The following is a 13,794-nucleotide window of genomic DNA, read 5'->3' as shown; positions in this document are numbered from 1 at the left end:
TACTTAAAAACTGTTTCGAGATCCTACAAATACTTTAAAAGACCTCCAAATTTCAATTCATTATTGACGAAGAGATGTATTTACAATCAGGGGATTATCGTTATTTTTATTTTACAAATGATCAGAGATCGAATCCCTTGATGGTTCTTGACATCATAGAAGAGCCTAATCAATAATTTCTTCGATAATTCGAACATACCTCTGCATTAAATCCTGGAACGTTCATCCACACTTCATTTAGACGCCCAGCTTGGTGACGTGAAGAATTGTACTGAGCAATTGTGTAGGATAGTTTATCTTCTGGAATTGATGTATTTCCTGTGAAGTGCAAATTTAAGCTATTCATTAGAGCTTCAACTTCTTTATTAATGTTATCATCCTTAGCAAATCCAGAAAACTTCCTAACCGCAATGCAGTGACTCGTCCATTTCTCAATCTCCAAATTCAATTCAGAATTGGGCTGTGGAGGCGATTTAGCTGTGAGATAGATCTTCACGTAACATATAGAACCATTTGCAGTCGTTGGGTTGATGCTTGTTAGGACTGGAGCAGTCACAGGAAATCGAGCAGAGTTGAGGTTGGCTCCATGAATGTATTGATACAACCTGTAGCATGCAAATATGTCAAAAAAGATACAGTGATTATTAAAAGTGTCAAAACAAATTAATTGAACTAGACAATGACAGATAACGAAACCTGTGAAAGCCTTGTTTGGTAGAGTTCTGGAATGAACTTCGTTGGACAAGAGCAGAGGCCCAGAAGGCTTCACTGTAGAGTCTGATCTCAAAATCGGATTCTGAGTGAACAACTGCGTAATGCGGTGATTCGATAGCAATAGCAAAACCTGACAGTACAAGGCATACTGGCAGTACAATTGGCACCAAATGCAGCCCCATCTTGCTGCTCAACCTTCTGAATGATGAAAATAAACTGCCTCTTACTTTGGTTTATATAGAGATTCATTGGCATGTGTCGTGCGCAAGCAGCATCAGAATCAGATAGTGAGCTTCGTACTAGAATGAGCAAATAGCAATTACATAGCAACACCTGATCAAGTCCAAGTGGGATATTAGGTAAGCCAAGCGTTGATGCCAACGATAATGGACAGAAAGATATCAATCTGATGTTTTGTTTTGTACCTTCCAAATGTCAGAGGTTGCTGCAAAGAAGATCAAATTCTTGTACCCCTTCGTATTTTAATCAAACTTTAGTAGGTTCTCAGATGATTATTTATTCCCACTTGAATCGTGCAACTAAGAATTGCATTGCCACTTCATTTTGTCAAAAGAGTGGAAGCTCACTTTGTGGGGTTGCCAAGTAAATTTGGTAATCAAGAAAAGAAAAAAAAAAAAAGGTGCCTTCTATTAAAAAAAAATACAACAATGAGTCAAAGATGCAGTCACCGTGAGAATCACGGCATTCATGAAATTAATGCATTTTCTTGGCTTAGTGGGTAAACATTTGAAAGGGTATGATTCATAAACAGTCCCGTCCATTCCCCTTTATTTTTTTCTTCAGCTAAACACCACTCATTCTCTTTTGTTTGTAGACTCAGATTATTTCACTCTAAAGAAGATGCAATCCCTTCATATTAAGGAATATGAGGGATGCATTTTGCTACATTGAACAAAACCTTCTCTTTATTAAGATGGTGTTGATATTTTCTGTACACGTGTAATCACATCCCACTAATAGAGTAATTTATATACATAAAAATCCTTCTTGTTTGCTTACAATTCAATTAAATTAATAGCTTGAACAGATAATCAATTAAATCCCTAATTTCTTTTATTTTTTGGTCACTTGGGTGTTTTTTAATCATTTTTAACCATTAAGATTGCGTCAACAGAAAATTAATTTGATTATTTACTCTCATAATTTGCAATGAATAAATTTCACCAAAAAAATGTTGAATTTAAGTGATAAAAAAAAAATTAGAGCGGATAGAGCGGATGTAGTTGATTGGTTGTGCAAATCAATAAATTTATTTGAATTTTAAGCAAACATTAAGGACTTTAATATAAACTATCATATTAATAGTAATGTAAGTAGGACTGATGGGCTTTATAGTACAATAAGAGAACATGTATCCTGAAATTTAAGGGGCGCGGATTTAAGTTCTACCAGCAACGAAAAAATTAGTATTAAAATATTTTTCCACTTATTAAGAGGTAAGTTAATTAAGATTTTAATTTTCCTCGAATTAATAGGTAAGAATAAATTAAGTAAGAGTAGATAGGAGAATGTCCATCTGAAAAAAAAAGTAAGCATGATAAAATGTCAGTGTCCCTGTCCCGTTATGATTCACCACACACAATATGGCTTTAAGCCATCAGTCCCAAGAGCAGGCTAGTACAATAATGCTTATAGAGCCAACCATCTAAAATATGCAAATTAACAGAACGAGGGCTTTCAAATTCTGATAAGAGTTAAGCTTCTAATGCTTATGGAACCCGACTTTTTAATCAATTTTTCTGTAATTTATAATAAATTAACTAAATTATGGCCATACTTTTTCAAAGGGCAAAAAAAAAAAAAACGTATTATTAGATGGCTTATTTCTTCACTGATTTAAAATTATTTTGATTTTATTAAAAAAATCAATTATACCATATATTAGGATTTAGAGAGAGTTATGATTCATAATTTTTGTAGACACTTAAATTTAATCAAATTCATAATAATCCTTTTATGTAGTTCTCTCTAGCTGTAGTTAAAAAACTGGGGTTTTATAAGGACATTAGAAGGGTGTAAAAATCGTTAATCTTTTGATAAATCTGATATTGGGTTGGACTCAGTCAGTTCTTAGCCGGTTTTGGTCACCAGCCGAAGAGACGATCTAATTCTAATCAACTGAGCTAACATTTTTGCATCATGTCAATCTTGGGCAGAAGCAGGACATGAGCAGATATTATGGTACTGCATGACAGTAATGAATCAAACACACACATATAACTATGATCATTAATCATCATCGACGGTAGTCTCCATAGCAAGCATGATGAAGAGACTCCACTTGAGATCATGTACTTGGTTTGCTCAACATCATCATCATGATGGTGCACGAATAGAATTGGTCCATCCCTGAGATTATGTCCTAGCCCTAAGCATGCATGCCATGCCACACACCAGAAAAAGAGAAAATTAAAAAATAATCGAGTATATAGAACATTCTTTTCGAACAAATATCACCTTCCTAAATCATGATTTTAGGCAAATATGCTCAAGGGACATTTTCCCAAAGGTATAAAATTTGATTACTTTCTCTTTAGAAAAACCCGTTTTTAAGGATTTATACTTTGATTCTATCATGTATTAAGTAGGAAAGCTGACCACGCAAAGACAAAATCATTGCACAACATCAATGTTCCATGCTTAAGAGAGCTTTAGCTATATTCCTTTTTGCCACTTTTTGAGACCCCTTTCTTATTTTTAAAACATGCTAGCTACACACAAATAGAGGAAAGTGTATCGATTGATTATTGAATGTCATGCATTCTTATCTTATACAATGTCCTAATATAACATCTATAATCTTTTATATACTTGGTGTCCAATGGTTATAAATTTACAGTTCTTGTTTTAAGCTCCTAATTAAACTACTACCATTCTTTCTCATGATTCTATTCTCTTCTTTTCATGTGGGTCTTGTAATTAGCTTCACTATGACTCCACCTTTTAACCACAGTCCCCCAAAGATATGGATGCTTTAATTTGATTCCATTCTGCTTCTGCCAAGAAATTTCATTATACCAATATATATATATATGATATTTTGATTCTAGATAATTAACTTCCTTCGGTTAACATTCAGAATTTCATTTCGGAAAATTTGTTTTATTTTATCTATTATTATTATTATTATTTTTAACCCTTCAATATCTTCTTTGCGACCAAGCAAAGCATTTTGTAAAAAGATTATCCCGTACCTCAACCGCCCTCTTTATTTTTTGATACGGAGTCAATGTTTGCGGATTATTTGTGTCCCCATGGCTTAGGCTTTGAACAGAATTTCAGAAGAAAAACTAGCGGTTTATCTTTTCCATTAAGTCAAGGAATTACAACAAATACATCATTGCAATTGCTAAATACTTATTGGCGCGTGGTTATAAGATTAACCCAACCAGCTCACTATATTCTCTTTCACAATCTGTGTCTCAGCTTTTATCGAGCTTCTAGGAAATTAATCCTGTAAAGCCCACCTTTGGTCTTTTGTGGGGTAATCAGCTGTACCAGAAGAAGAAATGGGTCTTTGTCCTGTTGTCTCTAAGCCATTTAGGTCTTCGTCAACCTGCTTCTAAAATCACTTACACTAAAAGCACTTTTGACAACTTGGACCTCATCGAATTTTTAGATTTGGGGTTAGGGCAGGACCCATTTGGCTACATGGACTTTTCATCAAAATATGTTTCTAATGGGCCGTCTCTGCCGACAAAAACACCTGTTCAAGCACTAACTTTTGAGCTTTTGCCCTGGCATTTTCTGATCAAATTTTGCTCCACCTACATCACGATTGGTAGTACGACTTTACATTTTATCTCACTAAATTAGAAAAATGAAATAAAATGATGGATGGATCATCCTGTGGAGTGACTTTAAATTGATACATTCGTTCAACTCAATATCTAGAGTCAATGCAATCTAACACCAATGAAATGTCAAAAAAGAAAAACTTTGGCTGCCACTCTGAAGGGTCAATTAACATTACATCAAATAACTGTGTCTGTGGCCCTTTCCTGAATACTTAAATATTCTTTTCTTTTTCCAGAAGCTTCAAGAAAATCTCATAGCTCCAAGTTAGAGACACCATCATTACACCTAGGTGTAAATTTTATTCAAACTTAAAACTCTAGGTTTTGGTTAATCAAAACTAATTTAAAGTTTGAATTGATCTAAATGTAAAACTTAGTTTTTTTTTTCATTTTTAAAATACTGAATACAAGTGCGTGAAAGAAGTAGGCTTGTTACTCTCACATCTGATTGTACAACTGCAATGATGACTGGTGCGTAGACGTCAGAATCTAGGTCCAACACTTTGAATACATTAATGGCCTCAATTTCAGCTTTTTTTTTTTTTTTTGTTCTCCCCAGCTCAGGAATCAGGATGACGAAAAGGGAAACATTGGAATGTATAATGAAAGATAACACCACATGGTTTCGGACGTACAGCATCAACCATCAGCCTCTCCTCAAAAGAGGTAATCATATTTTCATATGCACTTATCAAAAAAAAAAAAAAAATTCTGAAAGGCCAGAACCACACTGTAATAATTCTATATATATTAATGATGGACTGTTTTAAAGTTTCATTTGAGATTATATTAAAACTGAAATGAACAACAGACAATGTTTTCACTTCATTATAGACAATATTGCGCCTTCCATTGAATATTACACACAGTGAGACACATGCGTGCTCAACTGCACACGCATTGTCTGATCATCACTTGATGACTGATTTACCCTAATAGTTCCCTCCCATCTTATTGCCTTCTCTTACAAAATTTCTGCATGGTGCCCCGTCCCACTTCATAAAGAATATCAAACGTACAAAAATTAATTGCTTTTAATCAGCAGAACTTTTCAAATTAACCATCAGCTTTTGAATAATTTTCACGTAAGTTAGTACAACCTCTCCCACCACATACAGATCTAGGCCAAGAGTTGTGAAACCGTTCGTAGGGTTAACTTCGTGATACCTCATAAGGTAACGTCATAAATAAATATGGGGATTAATTCTTTGGGCTCATTTTCATTTAATTAATCAATCACCAAGCATCAGACAATTAATTAGCAGCCACTTGGGACCGTGCACGGCATTGTTGTGTGTGTAAACTAGCTAAGACAAGGATGGCTCCATCCAATTTAAATAGCAGCCTAATATGTGGCTTTAATTTTGTATTCTTATCATCACTCGGCTAGTTTAATTAGTAAAACGGAACATGCCACCAAAATTATCAGCAAGAAAACAAGCCAAAATTTACTTGTTTATGATTGAACATAGTAATTTGTCATAAATACTAGATATGCAGCTATATGGTGGTCTTGAAGAGAAGCAAAGGGAAAAGCGTTGTTGCACTGAGATATGATCTCAATTATATTAGCCAATTGGTTGTGTAATGAGAGTGACACTAGCCGGCGGGCCAATAATATTATTTCTAAATGTTTTCTATTTAATTTTCTTTGCTGGAGAGGTGGGTGCGGTAAAGTTTTCATAACACGGAATTTAAACTGCAGAAAAGTTTGGAAAAACGAATAAATTATACTATTTAAGTACTTTAAATTTTAAGTTTCTTAAACTTCATGATTTTAAAATTTTTCTAAACTTTTCAATAATTTTAAAATCGTGATCAGAAAATTATATATATATATATATATATATATATAAAGGCACTGCTAGGGAAGTGGCGGGCATCATTGCCGGTGCCCTAAAAGAGATCTTAGTTACAATAGTGAAGAAAAGGTTGCCCCAGTTGCCCCATGCATAGCTAGCTAGACGTGGTGAAAAGCTAAAAATTTTATGAGGGATGATACATTTTACTTGATAAAATATTGAAAATAAGAGAGCTAGGGTGGTTGATATTCTTTTAACGCACCATGCAAAGGAAAAGTGAAAAGAATATATAATTGGTGACAGATTATTCTTTTTTTTTATCCTTTTGGCCAACAAATCAGATTGAGCCCCCAAATAAACATAGACGATCGACGACAGCTCGTAAATGTAATGTTAAGCCCATAAGCATGCATGCATAGAGTTTTCGCATTAGGCATGCAATGAGTGCACATAACCAAGTGCGCGTGCCAGCACATACAGCAGGCTCAACACAAAAAGATAAAAATAATTAATTAAAATGAATTAAAAAAATGGGTCACCACTCGCATATATAGAAAACGACAGCTCAATAAGGATGTAACACTTGGAAGAAACTCTATTAAGTCAAAATTTAAGACCATGGATATTACTGACTTCTTCTTATTCATATTTGACAATCTTAGTGGTGACCCACGGAATGAAACAACAATGAACCAATGTGCAACCTAAACTACTGTAGGCTCGGCGATAAGCCACGAAATCTCTTTTTGGTCAAATTATCCAAAACCCAGATTGAGTATGCAAACAAATTAAGGAAAACCCAAAGTGGGTTAGCTTTTATTTGGTTAAATTATGGAAGTAATTAAAACGGGAGATTACTCAAGTATAAAAATTAGAGCAGCTGACACAAAGAACATCTAGGGAAGTGAGAAAGAGAAGTAACCCAAAGCAAAGAACTTCGGTAACCCAGGCCAGAATCAAGTGTAATTCCTATCTGTCCGCAGAACCAAAGTAAAGAATAACAGAAATGAGCGACATTTTGCCCTCTTAAAATTAACACAAAAGCTAAAGTTTCAGTCCTTGTATCGGAGACCGGAAACACAACCTCTCACCTCTCTCTCTCTCCTCTCTCTCTCTCTCTCACAAATTCTCTCCCTTTCATAAATTTTAAAAATATCAGGCATGATTTCATCACTACCCTAGTATTTAATCACCACACCCACATGTTTATAACTTTAAGAAAATAAAACCCATTTGTGAGTTTTTCTATTTATTTATTTAGGTCTTAGAAGCTCCAAGGTGTCAGAACATAAAACCGACGTATTTTAGAAGAAGAAGAAGAAGTTGAAGAGAGCTTCGGGAAATGGTGATGAGAGAGTGAATACTAAGAATTGGAGTGCCTTAAAATGATCATTTCCTGTTGGATGGATTTGGTGGGAGTTGCGTTTCTATGTGCCAAAACTAGGCATAAATGGTATCGTTTTGATCACAGCAGAAGCAGACAACAACAGCAGCACAAATGTACAGAAACACAAACAGGTTTCCAAAAACAAACAACTACTCAAGGAAGTTTCTCAAATATGACTTCTTCTAGTTGCTGTAAGATCTCCCCAATCATTCCCATTTTTGTGTCCTATCTTCTTGTACTTTCTTCTTCGATTTGTCTTGTTCATTCTTCGGATACCGGCAAAAATCTAAATGCAACCAATCAAACAACTCTTCGCCCAGAGGAAGAGTTGCACAAGTTGAAGTTTATTAGAGCTCATCTCAACAAAATCAACAAGCCTGCTGTGAAGACCATTCAGGCAATTCCACTCTCTCTCTATTAAAAGAATTTCACTTTTATTTCCCCTGTTTTTGCTCCGTTTTCTTGGACTTCAAATGCGTTGTCTAATATTTTCTTGTTTATTGCTGCAGAGTCCTGATGGTGATATTATAGATTGTGTAGAAACTCATCTACAGCCTGCTTTTGATCATCCTAAGTTGAAAGGACAGAGACCATTGGTAATTATATATTTTCTTTAACAAGTGAATTAATGATCATTAAACCTCTAAACATTTCTGAAACTTTCAGGATCCACCGGCAAGACCAAATGGGCACAAGCCGAGTGGCATGATCACTGAAGAATTTCAGTTGTGGAGCTTCTCTGGTGAATCATGTCCAGAAGGAACAATTCCAATCAGAAGAACAACTGAACAAGACGTGTTAAGAGCTACTTCTGTCGGAAAATTTGGAAGAAAAAAAATAAGACGTGTAAGAAGAGACACAAACAGCAATGGCCATGAGGTAATTAGTGCGTCAGAGTTTTTTCTTTGAAAAATAAATAAATAAAGAAATTTGTACTGTAATATCATTTTCTTCCCCCAGGAGCCTTGCCTCCATATTCAAATAAACAAACAACTCTAAAGAAAGTGGTCAAAGAAAATGGCACATCAGGCTTGTTGTTGTTGATTGCCTACTGCTTTAGGTCTCTTTTTGAATAGGACCATTATGTTAATTTTTAAATCCCCAAAAGAATTAACAAAAGAGTTTTTTTTTTTTTTTTTTTTACTTTTTACAGGTTTAACAAAAATACGTATTTGCTACTTTTTTATGTTTTTGTTATTTTCTAATCTTTTTTCCTAACGAGTTTAAGGTGAAATTTCATCAAAATGGACTAGAGATTGCTGTTCCAGTGAATAATAAATGCTGCAATGTCTAGTTTTCATCAATAATGAGTTCCTGAGATGAAAAGAAAAAGAATTAATAAATTTTATGTGTTGCTGATACTTTCCTACTGAGCAAAATAAGTAATTCTAGCAGCTTGATCCTCTTTTATTTCAATCATTAAACACAAGCAGCTTCTTGGTTTTAGTAATTACAGTAATTCACTTATTTCAGTGCAAAAGAATTTTTTCATTAATGAGTCCCCTGCAGTTCTGTATAATGACTGTTTGCCATCTTTCTCTTCTTTCTTAGAAACTTTCTTGTTACAATGTGAAATTGGGGGATTCAGTGCTAAGTTAATTTTGCACTGAACACTAAATCAATAGTCATGATTTATTTTTTATATCTTTCATTTCCCTTGGCTAACAACCATTCCTTCACTGTTCAACAAGAAATCACATTGATATTAAAAACTTGTCTGTTAATTTAATGTTCATCTTGGACACAATTTTAAATTTTGAAATTTGGTTAATTTACAGCATGCAGTTGGGTATGTGACTGGAGATCAATACTACGGAGCGAAAGCAAGCATAAATGTGTGGGCACCAAGAGTGGTTAATCAGTATGAATTCAGCTTATCACAAATGTGGGTCATATCTGGTTCATTTGGGGATGATCTTAACACCATTGAAGCTGGCTGGCAGGCATGTCCAACCTCCTCCTAATTCTATTAAATTTTCCCGAAAATGAGCCAACCATGTTTTCCAATATTTACTGCATCAAATTGTCAAATATTTGTTTTGTTCTTAACATTTAAAGCAGCTGCTACGACAGTGCAACTACCTCTCATTTTCATAATTTATTTGAATTTATGTATATACTGTTGTTGAATTTTCTTGCCCATGGTTGGTTGCTAAATCATTTATATTTTTGCAGGTAAGCCCAGAGCTGTATGGGGACAACTACCCCAGGTTCTTCACTTACTGGACTGTGAGTACAATCAATACAAAATTTGACTTATCTTGTATACATAATTTGGCTTATTCACTTGTAAATGATTTAAAAAAAAAAAAAAAACTGACAGTAATATTAATTTATAGACTGATGCATACCAAGCAACTGGGTGCTACAATTTGCTATGCTCCGGCTTTGTTCAAACTAACAATAGAATCGCAATTGGAGCTGCAATCTCACCGACATCATCATACAATGGTGGCCAATTCGATATCAGTTTGCTGATTTGGAAGGTAATCGATTTGAAATTTGATCATGTTCCTTTTAATTATTTTTCTTGAATATAAAGCCTGAGCCTGCGTTGAATCATCAGTTGATGGTCTTGGTCACAAATAGAGACAAAATAAGACTGCCAGATCCAGAATTTGATTTGAGTAGATATGAAACACAAATGTGACAGACGAATCTGAGCCGTCCGATCTGAATTGCTTTTATTGAACCTGGGAAGATTTTACGGGAAAGGCTCCATGCAGCCAATGATGGAGCTGGAGCCTCACCAATTTATAAAGCATAGGTTAAGTACTAGACCTTCTCAAAAGTAGATAATAAAATAAATAATCTGCTAGAGAGTAGCGAGTCGAGACCCAAGTTAATGGCATAAGATTTAGACATAATTATTTTGTCAACAACCCATGACTTTATTTATTTTTTTATTTTTAATTTCAATTTTTCTTATTTGATAATAGTGCATGGCTGTAAAATTGCACTAGCACTACAGGGGTTGTATATTGCTCTCGCGTGCACTGATAGCTTCAAAAATAATACCAGTAATTTCATTATTGCTTTTCTACTTTACAAGATTCTCTTCTTTTCTAAGTAAAAGAGCTTTGAGTACTGACCCCTCCACTCTTTTTATTTTTACTTTTCATTATTCGATAAATTCTCCTCAAGCTTCCTCTATATAGACGACATGCAAGTTAAATAATCATTAATTAAACTATTTTTAATTCCAAAAAAAATTTCAGGATCCAAAGCACGGAAATTGGTGGCTTGAATTCGGATCCGGGGTACTAGTCGGGTATTGGCCATCATTCTTGTTCACGCACCTTACAGACCATGCAAGCATGGTGCAATTTGGTGGAGAAATTGTGAACTCGAGGCCAAGTGGTTTCCACACATCAACACAAATGGGCAGCGGCCATTTTGCCGGCGAAGGATTTGGGAAAGCATCATATTTCAGAAATTTACAAGTTGTTGATTGGGATAATAACTTAATCCCATTATCGAACTTAAGAGTCTTAGCTGATCACCCCAACTGCTACGACATTCAAGGAGGTATTAACAGAGTATGGGGCAATTATTTTTACTATGGGGGCCCTGGGAAAAATCCAAGGTGTCCCTGAAGGCAAAGGCAAAAAAAGTATATGGGTGGGGAGGTCATTTTCTTTTTATTAATATAAATTCATTTTTTTTCACTTGTTGGGTGATTTGGGTTTCTTCTCGAGATCGTTTGGGTTTATTCTTATAATTATTTTGCTTAACTAACAGGTGAAACTTGAAAGTGATCCATTAATTAATTATACCAATTTTAGGTTATGTGGTGTAAATTTGGCAAAGGAAGGAATAGTGAATATATATGTTTATGGTTTGTGATTATTGATTTATTTCAATCGCTCTCTTTTTTTTTTTTCATTAGAAATATTTTCATTTTGGGGGCATTCATCGAAGCGCCGGGACCACTCAATGAAAATGGCTAAAATCTAACCAATAACCACTATGATTATAATAAATGCGCTAATCCTGCACACACCTGCTCTTTATAAATGGCATGGGGTCCCCAGCCCCCCTGCCATATCACTTCTCTTTTGCTTTGTGAGTATTTTGGGGGACGCTTAATGATGACTTGTAATTTCAGGTAAATTTTTGCAGAAGTTTGTAATGAATAAAAAGAATTATAGAGATCAGTGAATAAAGAAACTTTCCTGTAGAAGTCAAACCTAAAATTGTTTTAATTTACAGCTAGCTTATTCACATAATTATGTCTTATTGATGGAGGAAATAATATAGACACTGCCTTTAGTTTACTTGGAGGCAAAGACTGTTGGCAATTAATATTACTCAAGAGTGGAGACATGATTAAGAAATTGTCCTATTTCTAGTATTGTGTTCCCACATGAGCTTTGTCTGCAATTGCATCTGTACGACTCTACATATGTATATGAATATATGATCATGATTTTGCTCACAATCTTTTCTCTTGAAGTTCACGCTAACAATCTTTATTGCTCCTATGATAATAAATGAGGCATTAGCACGCAGCTTATGTTCAGCAGCAATTACCGGTGAGCATATTGGATCTGAAATTCTTAGCAACCCCTGCTCCGTAAGATAATTGATTAACTCAACTCAGCATTTTGTTTTCCACAAACAGGCCATGTGCATTTAGGATTCATGGATTCGAAACGAGTAGAAATAAAGAAAAAAAAATAATCCCAAAATGCAAGTAAATGGCAAGAGAGATTAGAGAATGAGTTTGAGTCAACATACATAGAAGGCCCGTCATATTTTGTTGTAAAATATTTACTTGAGACGCAAGCGACAGCTTAGAAAACTAGAAGTTGGATCAAATTATAAAAGAGAGTTTACAGGCGGCACCGGAAGTGGGTTGTGGTGTTGACTATAGGCTCTACCGCTCTAGCCACTGCCCGTTAGAGTAAATGGCAAAGCTTTCATTTTTAGAATTAAAATCTTAATTGTATTAAAAAAAAAAAGAATTAAAATCTTAATTAAGCCAGCCAGCCAACCAACCACGACGTATGATGATTGATGGCTGACAAGGCCTGTCAGAATCAAAACGTGGCAAAATGTTGAGCTGACACCTTAACGTAATTGAGGGTTTTAATCGTGCGAACTAATACCCCAACAATAATTACTCAGAATCTGATGATCCGTTCTTGTCTGTGATGATTTGGGGAGAATTCCAATAACTGGAGAGTGTAGTGTGATTGTAATTGATCAGCAGCAGCATCAGTGATAGTGCACGATCAGCCAACTGTGGTGAAAGTCCTGAAACTGATTGTTTTTTTTTTCATTGCCTTGGACAGTCTGTATGAATATTACAACTCGCACAGCAGAAAGGTGATGTCAATGCCATGGGCCATAAGGCTTGAGTTCACAGCTGGATAATAAACCCGGATGTCCGTTTTGATTGATCACTAATCACCAGCTTGAGGTGCACCCATTTATGAAACATATTATTCTTTTTCGGATCTAAGAACAAAGACAAAACAGTGAAGCTTGCTAATGCCGGGGAGACGTCATTCAAATTTTGTACATCCTGTGTAGGGCAGATATAAGATAGATTAGAAATGAATGAAAAATTTGGTGGTCCAGAACCGAAGAAATTACGCACTCCTCAGATGTAACCTACCAACTACTTTATTAATTTTAAACAACCTTGGACAACTTTTATGAGTGACTTTATGGATCCCTGCTCTCTATAGTAACTTGTACAAACCCGTTCAGATAAATAAGGCTCTCCACAGCACAAACCGATTAACAGAGGTGATTCTAACAAGTCTAAAGAAAAGAAAGGAAATCCTTTGAATAACTTCCCCTTGGCGAGCTGAAAATTTGTTGGTCTAATCACAACAACGAGCTTAATGGTGGCAATAGCTCTCTGTACGTGTATACTTACTGGCAACATGTGTGTAGCGTCTGGTGTATACATAGACATCCTCATCCTGCACGTTCTCAGACTTTCAGCCTCATAATAATAGATTACAGGTAACAAAAAAATTGAGGTTTCGAAGCCAGCTCAGCAGCGACTTTCAGTGGCATACATTCATTTATTATGCAAGCTCACTTGCACAGAAAAGAT

At 35.1% G+C, this 13,794-nt stretch overlaps 2 protein-coding genes across 5 annotated transcripts; one reads left to right on the top strand and one right to left on the bottom strand.

Moving 5' to 3' along the window:
* Window positions 1–30: 30 nt before the first annotated feature.
* Window positions 31–1,489, bottom strand: LOC102631388 (uncharacterized). Of its 2 annotated transcripts, none has more exons than XM_006483857.4 (3): window positions 1,140–1,470; window positions 697–1,047; window positions 31–605 (listed from the first exon to the last, which is right to left on the bottom strand). In XM_006483857.4, the coding sequence occupies exons 2-3, from the start codon at window positions 894–896 to the stop codon at window positions 170–172; spliced, it is 636 nt and encodes a 211-aa protein (XP_006483920.1). In that variant the 5' UTR covers window positions 897–1,047; window positions 1,140–1,470; the 3' UTR covers window positions 31–169. The 2 variants fall into 2 exon arrangements, with proteins under 2 accessions (XP_006483920.1, XP_024957285.1); XM_025101517.2 differs by having other exon boundaries at window positions 180–318; window positions 407–605; window positions 697–1,489.
* A 5,740-nt stretch (window positions 1,490–7,229) lies between these two features.
* On the top strand, window positions 7,230–11,570 carry LOC102606970 (uncharacterized). 3 transcript variants are annotated; one of them, XR_003066551.2, is made up of 8 exons: window positions 7,230–8,118; window positions 8,231–8,317; window positions 8,388–8,600; window positions 9,500–9,664; window positions 9,897–9,950; window positions 10,061–10,207; window positions 10,288–10,488; window positions 10,940–11,088. XR_003066551.2 is itself a non-coding variant. In XM_025101602.2 (7 exons), the coding sequence occupies exons 1-7, from the start codon at window positions 7,720–7,722 to the stop codon at window positions 10,369–10,371; spliced, it is 1,149 nt and encodes a 382-aa protein (XP_024957370.1). In that variant the 5' UTR covers window positions 7,230–7,719; the 3' UTR covers window positions 10,372–10,754. The 3 variants fall into 3 exon arrangements, 2 of the variants coding, with proteins under 2 accessions (XP_024957370.1, XP_006483921.1); XM_025101602.2 differs by lacking the exon at window positions 10,940–11,088 and having other exon boundaries at window positions 10,288–10,754; XM_006483858.4 differs by lacking the exon at window positions 10,288–10,488 and having other exon boundaries at window positions 7,232–8,118; window positions 10,940–11,570.
* The last annotated feature ends 2,224 nt before the right edge of the window (window positions 11,571–13,794 follow it).

The sequence above is a fragment of the Citrus sinensis genome, chromosome 4 (assembly GCF_022201045.2).
Source record: "Citrus sinensis cultivar Valencia sweet orange chromosome 4, DVS_A1.0, whole genome shotgun sequence".
Classification (NCBI taxonomy): domain Eukaryota; kingdom Viridiplantae; phylum Streptophyta; class Magnoliopsida; order Sapindales; family Rutaceae; genus Citrus; species Citrus sinensis.
This window is presented reverse-complemented; position numbering and strand designations above follow the sequence as displayed.

What these genes read in the sequence shown, in the direction of transcription:
- LOC102631388 (XM_006483857.4), bottom strand. Translation starts at nt 896, where the DNA reads ATGGGGCTGCATTTGGTGCCAATTGTACTGCCAGTATGCCTTGTACTG. An exon ending in ACCAAACAAGGCTTTCACAG is followed by an intron (nt 606 to 696) that starts GTTTCGTTATCT and finishes TGCATGCTACAG; the next exon opens with GTTGTATCAATACATTCATG.
- LOC102606970 (XM_006483858.4), top strand. Translation starts at nt 7,720, where the DNA reads ATGATCATTTCCTGTTGGATGGATTTGGTGGGAGTTGCGTTTCTATGT. An exon ending in CTGCTGTGAAGACCATTCAG is followed by an intron (nt 8,119 to 8,230) that starts GCAATTCCACTC and finishes TTATTGCTGCAG; the next exon opens with AGTCCTGATGGTGATATTAT. An exon ending in GGTTCTTCACTTACTGGACT is followed by an intron (nt 9,951 to 10,060) that starts GTGAGTACAATC and finishes ATTAATTTATAG; the next exon opens with ACTGATGCATACCAAGCAAC.